Raw genomic sequence first — 12,856 nt, forward strand, 5'->3', positions numbered from 1 at the left:
GGCAACCTTCTGATTACGGGGCCGCTTCCTTAACCGCAAGGCCACCACTGCCCCATGGTGCCCCTATGAACCAGAAGACCCAGGTTCAAATCCCACTTACTACCATTGTGTCCCTGAGCATGACACTTAACCCTAAATTGCTCCACTGTCCCTGTAACTACTGATTGTAAGTCGCTCTGGATAAGGGCGTCTGATAAATGCCGTAAATGTAATGATGAGGGATTTTCGCCCCTGGCTGTAGGCATTACTAGACATATAAAAATAAATGAGTCTCACTGAACTGAATTTAAGGGGGCGTGGCATATTATTAAAAAAACTGTCAGATTGGTAACCTGTAAACACAATAGAATTTTCACAACGGTCATAATAAAGAGAAAAAGGAACGGATTACTCGTAATCAGAACATAAACCTGTTTCCTTCTGCTAGTGCAGTTTTCACATGCAACCTTGCCTATAAATGGATTCTTCCAAACGGATCTAAATTAGGTCCCATTTGAGAAAAATCGACTTCACGTCTAAATTCTAGCACAATAGAGCAGGTGCATAAACGTTATAATCTGAGACACGGATCATAGTCACCTACACGTCTTCCAAAAAAGTACTGCAGTCACTGATCTAATCGACGAAAGAGTGTGATTTGGTTAAAGAACAGAGGTGCAGAGACTCTGCGGTACTACGGGAGCAAACATGAATTGACAATCGGAGTGACTCAGAGGAATCATTCTTTTGGTCTGAATGGGATATTGTGCTCGCAAACATGCCATTGAGCAAACCCCATCAGAGCTGAGAAGGTCAAACAGATCCAAGAATTTTCAGGCAGCTCCCTTTCATCAAATCCACTCAAAATGTCCATTTCATTTGCCCATTTCCCCGCGATGTTTGAGAACACACTGAATGCTTTTCAATTCACGTAATTCTGTGCCCGCTCTGCGCTCGTGATTACATGTTGCCATTACCAACAGAAGTCATTTTTCATCCGCTTATAACCAATAAGTGAATTCGGAATGTGGCTTATACAGCGTTTCCTCTGGCAATCGTTATTTCTTGAACAATAACTTCAAACGATATATTTTGCAGACGTTTAATAGAAGGAAGATTCGACTTTGCTTCGCACAGCTCATTAAAGCCCAGTGCATTTTTTAAACTCTGACAGCAATGTGAGCGTGACCGCTACACCATTCTTCATTACCCACAAGTCAGTGGTCGCCATTGTGTGCGTGAACGGCCATGCTTATTCATTCTGACAAAACCCAAACACCCAGGGAGAGAGAAGGCTGTGAAGTACAGATTTGGAAGTGTGCTGATTTATGAAGTATGTGTGTCTGTTAACATATAATAATTCCCCTGCTACAGAAACAGAACAGTCCTTTTTCATCACTTATAATCAGAAATAATCTGCATTTTCCCGACCTCAATGGCTGAGCATTAAGAGCAGACATAGCGAGAGTAGTTGCCTGACATGTCAATTAAGTCTAAATTTATCTGCCTGAAATATCAGCTGAATACATAAAAAATGACTAAAATGCACTTTTTTTCATGCCAGGACGGACTGTCCTGGAAGTCGATGTGTTAAGGATGACGATGAATCGGAATCAGTGAGACAGAACGCTGCCTGCTGCAAGAAGCCCCGGCAACTCGCAGACTTCAGAGCAAACCTGGGGATGTTCTGGGCCCAGGGGACGGAAAAGTGATTAATGTCTGCCCAATGATGAGAGGGTAAAGGAACTGTATAAATGGAGCCGTGGTGGATCCATTTGGACCAGGCATTTCTCTTCCCCATAAGTGGCTGCATAGAACATGGCCCATCAGGATTCCAACGCTACCCATGTCACCAGGCGGGAGCAAAACGACGAGGATGAGGAGGGTGCTGGGGCTTGATACTATCAAACAGGGCTACAGGAATTGCTCAGTTTTCGGTTAAGTGCGCAGTTAAAGTGGACATAATCGCGGATAATGGCCACTCTCGGAGATTCACGGACAATTAACACAAACAATGTTTAACATGCAAATGAATCCAAATGACACTGTCCCCAGTCCTGTTAAAAGAGGTCCACTGCAATGATATTCATGTTTTCTGAGGACATGAAGGTCAGGATTTCTCAGTAAGCTGATTCAGTAATGAAATCATTGTTCTCCCAGGTTCTGTGCTGCCGGTGGTTATTTCACTGAAGGGTCACCTGGTTCGAACATGAAAAAGTGATGGTCCCGCTGTGACGGCCTGGTCTGACACCGGATTAGACGAATTAAACTCTCGCCCGCGATAAGGTTCGACTTTTCCCCCCGTGGATTACAGATCTCAACACTTTTACAACCTGAGCATGAGAAATGGGGACCCAAAGTGGCCATTTAGGGAGCCCGCATGACACCAGACGTGTTCTGTCAAAGGATTTTCACTGAAGAGCTGAACCGAGGACTCAGGGGCATCGTGTAAAAGCCCTGACGTGCGCCGCGGTCCCCGCCGTCCGCCGCACTGCTTAATCAATTACGTCTCGCGAGGCCGCTAACAGCTAGGAGTAACATTTGTCCCCCCCACCACCCCGCTCCGAGCAAAAGCTTTTGTGATAATTAAGAACGACCGGAGATCAATGATCAACCAAACTCTTGGCCAGGACTCCTTTCTGCGAAATAAAAAAAACAGAAACACACACGGCGGTGCGACATTTTTCACCGCGAATTACAGCTACGATGGCGAGTTTGCCAAAAGGAGCGGCCGTTTATCTTCCACTCCGCGTCTGAAAGAATTTGCGGACGTTTAACTATTTTTATTTTAATCTGACGTTGCCTGGCCGATACTTGCAAGCAAAACTGTGAACAGTTGATTTTTCTCCACCTACAAATGACGCACATGCTATATAGCATACAGAATAATAGCTAAGAAGTTAATTTATAGAAGAAGAGGATTTAGTACATCCAAATAAAACAAAAAAACACCACAGATGCACGAAAAAAGCTCCTTCAAGCTATTTCATTTTTAGAATTTGACTTAAAATAGAATTTGCATGCTAACACCACAAGGCTAAACGATGCTACGGACGCTAAAGTGTTTTACAGAATGTAACATGAAAAAATATTCTACCAGATTATCCTGGCAAAGTCTGACCGTATTACACAGCATTTTCTGTAATTCTTTTTTTTTTAACCATTTTTGTCGAAAGCTGGAAACAAAAGCGAACCCAAAACTATCAGCTATCCAACGTAACAATGCCTCTATTGTTCGCCAATACAGCTCCTTTGTTAGCAGCTGTATAATTGCTCAGGATAACACACACAATTATATTCTCAGAATACAGTAGACAAGTAATGGGAAACACCCTTTTTTTTTTTTTTTTTTTGCAAAGGCCCCCATGAAACAAAGGAGATCGGTTGGAGAATTAAAAAAAACCCACTATCTGTGCGAAAGTACGGGACATGGCCGTTCTGCTCTTCTTACAGCCACGCTAAACATGCAGAAAACTTAATAAAACTTAATATCTGATATGACCTGATATATCATGCACTTTATCAAAAGACATCAAAGGTTTAAAATATAAACGTCAAATAAGCCGTATCGTGTTTCTGTCAAATCTATTTATCTGTAAAAGAAAACTAAGAATTTGATGCCAATGGCAAAAATAAATAGTTATTACGGTTGTTGATGCACAAAGTATATGTGACTTGTCTGAAAACTGAAACAACAATAATTACCTTCACCATGACTTAGATGCGGTCAGAATCTGCTCTCAGGACAGCAGGCAACATTCTTCATCACGCCTTGAGTTATTCACATTTTCACATATTCAAATTTTGTTGCTGATTATTATTGTATTACTATTATTATAAGATGAAATTGAACGCAGTGCACCTTTAGAGGGTTAAACGTAATGGTAAGGGACTCTGGAAGTCATTCATCCCAAAGGTCAGAGCTATGCAGAATAACTGTACCGTTACAAATTGTACACCAGGCCATACATATTAAAGATCCCAATGCATTTCTCAAAGGTCATAGTTAAAACGAAATTGCCAAATGCAAACTCACACGTTACACAACCAACAAAGCAGCATTATTAAACCCCGCCCTAGAAAAAAAAAAGAAATATTTACGGCCGATCTTTAATAAGCAGAAGCCTAATAGAACCACAGAGAAATCTGAATAAAATTCAGGGGGTTTTGTGAAAAGGGCGGAGGGCAGCATAGCTCGAAATGAAGAATAAATGAAGAATAAATGAAGCGACTCCTTTAAGTTGCTGGTAGCAGTGTGTGATGCACCGGCCCTGGAACGGGAGGAGAGGGGAGGCACGGCAGGGTATGCATGTCTCATCCAAGTGCTTGAGCTGCAATAGTTTGGCTGATCTAGTCAAGCACCAGTACAGAGGAGAAAAAGTGAGCTGTGCACTTTAACATTTCTGCATTTTAAAGCATTTTTGCCTGCGTCTTTGAATGGCTGCAGTCTGAGATACAGAGACGTCAACATATAGGACAACCTCCCACTGAAAGGAGACTCGCTGCGGTTGAGGAAGGGATTCATTTTGAAAAAAATAAAAATAAAAAACTTTAGTGAGCGATGGCCGCGTGAAAGTTGGGTTTAAGGATTTGATTTAACTTCATTATATCGTTATTAATGACTAAACCCAAGCCAAGATTCAGTGTCACTCAGAACCTCATACCTTGTGCAGCATAGCCTCCTCCTATTTGCCTTCCTCGTTTACTGGTCCTTTCGTTATTGACGTAATAAATTACACGCGTGTGCTCCGTTTAAATAAATTGCATAGCGCTGGCCGCCAATAAACGGGCCCAGAGTATGGAATTTTATTTACGAGTACAGGAATCGAGTGCAGTCTCTCCTGCAAACCAACATTCCGACTGTAGCGTTCCCCTGGGGGCCAAAAACGAAGCGCTGCACCCAGTAGTGGCACCACGCCGACACCGGCGCCACGAGCGGTGGGCCCGCGGTCCCACGCCTGCAGATGGCACCGAGGGCCACTGGTACGCTGCTGGCATATTCAGGTGAAATATATTTAGGGTGGAAAACAGACAACTGGGTCACGCAGACCCTGTCGCGGACATGCAGAAACCGAGATTAGGAACCATAACTTTTTTTTTTTTTTAAAGATGATGGCAAGATGAAACTGTAAAGCATACACAAATGTACAATAAGCATAGGCAATGTACATGAGCTACGGCTGAATCGGATGCTTTATTTGCACGCGGGGCCAAGGAAGTGCAGCATCTTTTAAGGATGCTGAGTTGCCTGACAACCCTGCCGTGCTCTGGGGACTTCAGCTGGTGCACATGACAGCCCGGCTCTATAGACACCATAGTAAACACATGCAAATTCCCCCAAAGCAACAAAAAAAAAAAACTCAGGGCCGCCTTCCCACCAGCTGCTGGGTTTTAACGTGTTAGCAGTAGTGACGTAAAAAAAAAAAAAAAAAAAAAAAACTAAACGCAACAAAGCAAAGCGTCCCGTGATTCTGACCCGCGTTTTTTTCTGCATGCAGGTTTGTTTGTGCGTGTTTTTCGTCGGGACCTGGAAGTGTTGCAGTGCCGTACAGCTGCTGGCGGTGCTGCTGCAGTTTAGTTAAAAAATATATAATAAAATAAAAATAAAAAAGCCGCAGCAGCAAGTGCGGCTCGCCACTCACCCCCAGCTTCTTACTCCGGATCTTGACGTAGCCCTGCTTCACTATGTCGTTGAAGTTGGAGGCCATCGTAACAGGTCCCCTTTCGCCTCGTGTCGCCCTTGAGCGCCGCGCGACATCCAGACGTGCAGGGACACGACGGCGCGGGGCGCCCGGCTCGAGTCGGGCGGGTCAGTCCATCGGCGCGGACGGGGAGAGATGCTGCTCGGCTCGGCTCGGCTCGGCTCGGCTCGACTCGGCTCGGCTCGGCTCCCCTCGGCTCGACTCGGCTCGTCCGCTGATTTAACCCGCGAACGGCGTGCTTTACTGGATCGCACCACCCCTCTTCATCGCGGGGGGGCTGTGATTCTCTCTCGGCAGTAGAAAGGCTGAAGCAATGGACCATCAAATTACTGACGAATCAATCCACAATATACACTCATGTACACTCCTTTGCAAAATAATAATATAAAAAAGACATAAAATTGTATATAGAACAACACACACTGATGGATAAAATGGATTATATTTTAAAAACAATATTTTGTCCTCAAAGATCAAAAGACCTGAACCCCTCAAATTGCATGGGAAGGAATTAATCCATTCCTCTTTTTTTTTAGCAAACATTGTTGATGTGATCAATATAAAGTCAGCCTACTTTCATACTGTCTCATGTTACTTACTGCAACAGTGATTGTTGCGCAACAGGTTGCATAATCCAGGTCTTCAAGGTCAAAACCTCCATTCATCATGCCGCGACCATATCTGGCGATCACCGCATTCACAAGAGATGTTCAAATCAATTCAGCATCTGAAGAACAAGAAGGAAAAAAAACACTATTATTATGGTAGAGAAATGGACATTTGAAATAACCAGCTTTATTGTCCTTGGTTTTTCCCCAACATTCACTTTCATAAATTTATTGAGCTTCTTGGAAAAATCATGAAGCTATTTTCTACCCCTCTGCAAGGAGCACTGGGGGAACAAGGGGAAGCTTATTCATGGCAGCGTGGGTGATTGGCACTTTGAGAACTATTATTTGTCAATTGTCAGCTTTCAGTTATGGCAAAAGCGCTCTCCTTTTTCTTTTCCGGAGCTATATTTTTCCGTGTTTGTTTGGCACTAGGGGTGCTCGCGCGAACTAAGCAACAGACACATGCCGGCCTTGATAGCTGTCATTTTTGGCACCAGGGGTGTCCTGGAGCTCCGAACCTGTCACGGCTGCTTTTGTCTTCTTCGCCCCTGTGTGTGTGCGGCGCGCGCTAATATAGTCCCCATTCATGTTAACAACTGAATGACGCCGTCTCTCCGAGTCTTCAGAAGGCGGCCTGTGTTGGTGTTTGTTTTTTTGTTTGTTTTTTTGTTTGTTTGTTTGTTTGGTGCCGCTGCAAAATAAATAGCAGGCGTCGTTCCAGACACGTTCATTGAGCCGCGTGTGAACCCACCGCATTCAGTCAAGCGTGCACAAAGGTACACAGCGGCCCCCGGGCCACACTGCAACTTGCAGACACAACAAGCGGCTATATAAAGATGGCAAAGTGCAGCTAGCAATCCTGTATTTGCAGGACAGTATTTTGGCAAATGCTAACTGGACCTGCTGTGGTACTACGAACCCCACTTAATACCTCTGTCCTCACCAGCTTCTACAGGTGCGCTGTGGAGTCCATCCTCACGGGCAGTATGGCGTCCTGGTACGGCAGTTGTACTGCTCAGGACAAGAAAGCTGTGCAGAGGGTGGTGAAAACAGCCCAGAGGATCACAGGCACACAACTCCCAGCAATAACGGACATTTACACCACGCGCTGTCTCAGGAAAACGTCCTGAGGGACCCCAGCCACCCCGCACTGTCACTTTTTACTTTCCTGCCATCAGGCAAGAGACTCAGGACAATTCACACACGCACATCATGATTCAGAAACAGTTTCTACCCCAGTGCCATCAGGCTATACAACACATAGTACATTTACAGCATTTATCAGACACCCTTATCCAGAGCGACTTACAATCAGTAGTTACAGGGACAGTCTCCCTGGATCAACTTAGGGTTAAGTGTCTTGCTCAGGGACACAATGGTAGTAAGGGGGATTCGAACCCGGGTCTTCTGGTTCGTAGGCGAGTGTCTTACCCACTAGGCACTGCACTGTCACTTAAATTATGCACAATCACTTTCTTATGCAACTTAGATATATTCTGTGACTTATTATTTATTGCTGCTGCACGTTGTCTTCTCTGTCTTCTATGTATCATGTTCTATGTTCTGTCTACGTGGGAGAGGTTTTCAAGTAAGAATTTCATTGTGCTCTGTACGCTGTACTTTGTACATATGACAATAAAACCTCAACCTCAACGAATAGGAGGCGTCATGTAACGTATTCAATGTTAACAGATGCTACGCAGACTGGCGGTGAAATATGGCTGATTGAGTAACACACTCACCACACTACAAAGTCACAGGGTTCAAACCCCACTTATGATGACACTTCTAGGCCTGAACACAGCAGTAGGGCCAAGCGGGTGAGGAACCGGACTCGTAAACGAAGGTGACTGCCAAGGTGTCCCCGAGGTCCTTCTGAGCAAGGTACTGTCCCCACACACTGTTCCCCGGGTGCCTTTCATGGCTGCCCACTGCTCACTCAGCAGTCCCACCGGGAATTTGTGATGTTGCAACAATTAACTTTTGTCGAATCACCACACCTTTTTAGCAATTTTGACCTATAGCAGGACTTCCTACATTTTGTGTCACTCAAACATAATCAGTTTTACTTCCGTGTTACCAAACAGGAATGCTGCTCATTTACACTCCAAAAAGTCCAAGTGTTCTCCACCAAAATGGGGGTAAACTATTGTAGCGTGTCCCTCTTCCTCACGGTGGCTGCTGCGGCTAGATCGATGTTGCTGCTGTGTCAGCGTGGAAGGGGACCACGTGACAGGAATGCTGTGCAACTTAGCCTTTCCTGGGACGGCCTCGCTCCAACGTCCGAACTCAAGTTCGATGTCCCCCCCACTCACACCCACTCCTCAGGAACTATTTATACTGTGTGCCAACTGGCTGACGCCAACGTCATTCTCGCTCTTCCCGCGTGCAACGTTGCTCTACCACAGAGCGCTCGCGGAGAGTTGCGGACATGCGCGACCAGCCGAGGCGAATCACCGCGACATCGCAGTTTTCGCCACAAAACCAGGAGGGGCTGACTCAGGGTTATGGGTAAATGCAGGGGACACATTTCGCTGTGTGCACCGTGGGCTGTGCCTGCTGTGCCTCACAATGACAGTCCCTTCATGTGGCGAAGATGGCCACACCACCGGGATTCTCTTTTTGATACGTGTCCAGGGGTTGGTAGTAGCCTAGTGGGTAACACACTCACCTGTGAACCAGAAGACCCAGGTTCAAATCCCACTAACTACCATCGTGTCCCTGAGCAAGACACTTAACCTTAAGTTGCTCCAGGGGGGGACTGTCCCTGTAACTACTGATTGTCTCTCTGGATAAGGGCGTCTGATAAATGCTGTGAATGTAAATGTAAATGTTTTGCACAACAGAGGTTTCCTGGTTTACCCCTTGCTGACCTGTCCCACAACCTGACGCAAAAAGGGAAGTTGCGCAAAGTGCACTAGTACGTGTTTCCTCCCACCTCAGGGTTCCATTAAACAGTAAACAGTACCGGATGAATCCTCAGGCAAGTCTGTGAGGACGATGCAAGACTGTGAGGATTTGCTATAGACAAACTGATCTACTCTCATTGCTCACCACGTCTTGGCCTGTCTTCAATAATTTATTGCTATCTTCGTTTCCTCTGTGAAACAATCAGACCATTCATCATTACAGCGATGCGCTGCGCAAACCGCACCCCCCCTTCCCCGCGTTTCCTACGGTAATTGTGCCTGGGCCGCCCGTCTGTGACATTACGGCTACAAATGAGTCTCAGCGGAGGTTTAAAGAAGGAGGTATCGTCTTAGCCCCGCTTCCACCCCACCCCCCGTCTGCTTTATCTCACATGCTTTCAATTACACGAGTTGATAAATAATTAATGGATTCAAGGGGGGGGGGGGGGGGGGGTACAACTGACTGCCTTGTAAGCAATCAGATACGGAGCCCTGCAGTCAGAGTTATGGTAATGCCTCGCCGTGAGTTTTTATTTTACTTTATTTTATTTTTTTGTGAGAACCAGTGTGTCGGGATTTGGGTTTGATTAAATGTCAATGCCTCTGGGTGGAGAGAGAGGGAGAAGAGGAGGGGGGGGGGGGGGGGGGGGGGCAAAGTGGAGTGACGCCAAGGTCGGCTCCTTGGCCTCGCAACGAGGACGCAGAGGAGAGCAGCACATAACTGAGGAACAAGGACCCCCAAGGACCCTACTGTCATATTTATGATTTATCCAGAACCGTATGGGGGAAACAGTTAGGGGCCCTCTTTGTCCTTCACTTTTAAGACGAACCTGACAACTTTTCTCCTCCTCTTCGAGTCGGCTGTGCTGTGTTGTGGAGATGGAATAATGTTTTCTGTGTGCACTTCACACGGCTCTCACGGTCAAGTCAAGGAAAAAGTGGGCCTAGTGGTCAATCAGCACTGATCAGGGGAACTGTGACCATGCAGGACTTTACAATGCCTTTCTCTAAATCCCTCACTTCCTGTAACTCAGGGTCTCCATGCCGGGACTCATACGTGCGGTCAGTCTAGTGTCTCCAATTCACCTAGTGTGCGTGCCATTGGACGTCGGGAGGAAGAGCCTATAAACTCCGCCCACTCAAGGTTCAAGCCAGGATTCTAACTCACAGCCGTGGAGGCGTGATGCCACGTTGCTAACCGCCGTAGGAAATACAAAGCAAATGTTGAGAGCACCAACATCCATCCAGGCGGCACGACAAACGAAGGAAGAAAAAATGTGGTTTTAAAACAAGTTGGTATTAATGTGTCTTAATATAAAAAGACCACCCAACATGACGTTATCTGTGTGGAACTCCATATTTAATTAATTAAATATGACATAATGAAATTAATAGCACTATGACTACAGAAGCGACTAATATATAATATCGAAAATAAATTGTGAAATAACTGGGCACATTTTGATATACAGCTCCTTCTTGTGAAATATATCGCATTTTGCTATATAAATGTCCTTCTTATTGTGAAATATTATTTCATGGTCATAATTTCCCCCAAGAGCATAGCTAATTTAGAGGCCTTTTTCATTTCAGCAGTTTTTATTCCAAAACCTCGGAGTCAGCCTTTATTTCAAAATGCCATTTTTCCCAATGGCCTATTTTATTTCATAATTCGACTTTTCAGCAGAAGGACTTTGTCTATCAGGAGAGACAGGGTAGAGCTAGTTGTGTGATTGGCTGCGACTTTGCTCAGATGTAAGCAATAGCACATTAAGAGTTGATTTAGGTCTTCTGCTGCAATACGCTCTCCTACACTGTAAGTGGCGAAGTAAAACTTGAGCACACAAATAATGCGTAGAGAGGCTGCTTATCGCTTCGATCAGTCGTTCCCAACCTGGAGCTGCGCTAAGGATACCGAAATTAGATATGTAAAGAGTAATTTTTTTTAAATAACACACCAACAACACACCCAATAGGATAATGAAAACTCTACAATCCTGTAGGCTATATAGGCAAGAGCTGTACATCTGGTCCGAGCCGGGTCATGTTCATACTCAATGCCAGACTTTTGTGTAATAATTTACATTTGTGTAATAACTTGCTCAATAACCCCTGATCTAAACTACTTAAAACAGCGGCTACCTGTAAATGATCCCTCTCTAAATTAAGCAGAATATAATGAAGTTCATGCCAGTCCGCATCCATTTACATTTACAGCATTTATCAGACGCCCTTATCCAGAGCGACTTACAATCAGTAGTTACAGGGACAGTCCCCCCCTGGAGCAACTTAGGGTTAAGTGCCTTGCTCAGGGACACAATGGTAGTAAGTGGGAATTGAACCTGGGTCTTCTGGTTCAAAGGCGAGTGTCTTACCCACTACCACCCTAAAAAAATGCAAAATTGCATCCTTTTGACATTTGAACTAGTACTGTGTCGCTTGCTATACAAACCCAGGAAAACTTTTACATAGCAGAATATAATTTTTTTTTCACATATATTTCACAATAAGGAGCTGGAGTTCGGACCGGAGATTCATGTTAGTCCTGTTTAATTATGTTTCCTGATCATGTTCACCTGTGTATGAATGTATAAACCTGCCCTTTTCGTGTCTGTTTGCCGTCGGGTCATTGTTTGGTGATATTTCTACCGTGGATTAAACCCCCGTTTTGCACGTTGTGCGTGTGCATCCTTCTTCCTCGCCATGTCCAGCCATTGTGACAGTTCAGTTATTTCACTATTTAATTCTGATATTATATATCAGACTCTTAATTATTCATATGGTTATTTATTTCATTATGTGGTTGTTTAATTAATTAATGGTGTTAATAATTAATGGTGATAATAATGATTGGCAACTTTCCTATTAGGCCACTAAGGCAAGCCATCAGTCAATAATCAGCAGGTTTATAATTCGTTTTTTAAAGGTAATGGCATTTTTTTAACACCGATGAGTGTGCAGGCAACAAAAAAAGTGGAGTCCGAACATGCCCAGGACAGTTCAAACCTGGAGTCCTGACTGCGACCACATCTCCGTAATGAAATGGTGCCCTGTCAGACCCCCCCCCCCCCTCAAATTTGTTAGGGTCTAAATGAAAGAACTTCATTATTAAAATGATGCAATTCTGGTGTAGTTGAAATGATGAGCTCTAGCTGAGCAAAACACGTGATCAGGGTTTTTCTCTGCACTGTACAGCCAACAGCTTACAAATCAGGTTTCAAGCATCATTCTTTCATTCTTAAAAGTATTGAGCAAGATTTCAGTATGAGTATTCAGAGAGGCTCAGATTATGCAGTGAACCCATGGGGCAAATATGCCAAGGCATTGTGCATCAGACGCATACAACAGTGTGAAAAAAGGTGATCAAGACAGTACAAACAACGTATACAACACACAGATGTAGTGAAAAGCAAAAGACTTCAGGCAATATGCTATGACTGTTTGGATGAAATGATTCAAGAAATTGATACACTGGCCAGTGTAATAGAGGTATCTACCCATTTATGTATTCTGACTGCGAAATAGCAGTGTGGATAAGTGATCCAATCAGAAACAACAATCTGTGCCGAAATCACTGGATTTGTTGTCATTACGATAACAATTTTTTTTTGAGTAGTTGTGGAGCATGTGACTTATACAATTTACACTCATCATG

The 12,856-nt window shown here is 44.5% G+C and overlaps 1 protein-coding gene across 2 annotated transcripts in view; it reads right to left on the reverse strand.

Moving 5' to 3' along the window:
• Positions 1 to 5,853, reverse strand: part of dok6 (docking protein 6) — a 38,232-nt gene extending 32,379 nt beyond the window's left edge. The window contains exon 1 of one of the 2 annotated variants that reach the window (XM_028968271.1): positions 5,622 to 5,853. In XM_028968271.1, the coding sequence (XP_028824104.1) occupies positions 5,622 to 5,687 (66 nt within the window). In that variant the 5' untranslated portion in view covers positions 5,688 to 5,853. The remainder of the gene's footprint in view (positions 1 to 5,621) is intronic. The other variant, XM_028968263.1, reaches the window with a different exon arrangement.
• Between the last annotated feature and the right edge of the window lie 7,003 nt (positions 5,854 to 12,856).

The sequence above is a fragment of the Denticeps clupeoides genome, chromosome 2, assembly GCF_900700375.1.
Source record: "Denticeps clupeoides chromosome 2, fDenClu1.1, whole genome shotgun sequence".
Classification (NCBI taxonomy): Eukaryota; Metazoa; Chordata; class Actinopteri; order Clupeiformes; family Denticipitidae; genus Denticeps; species Denticeps clupeoides.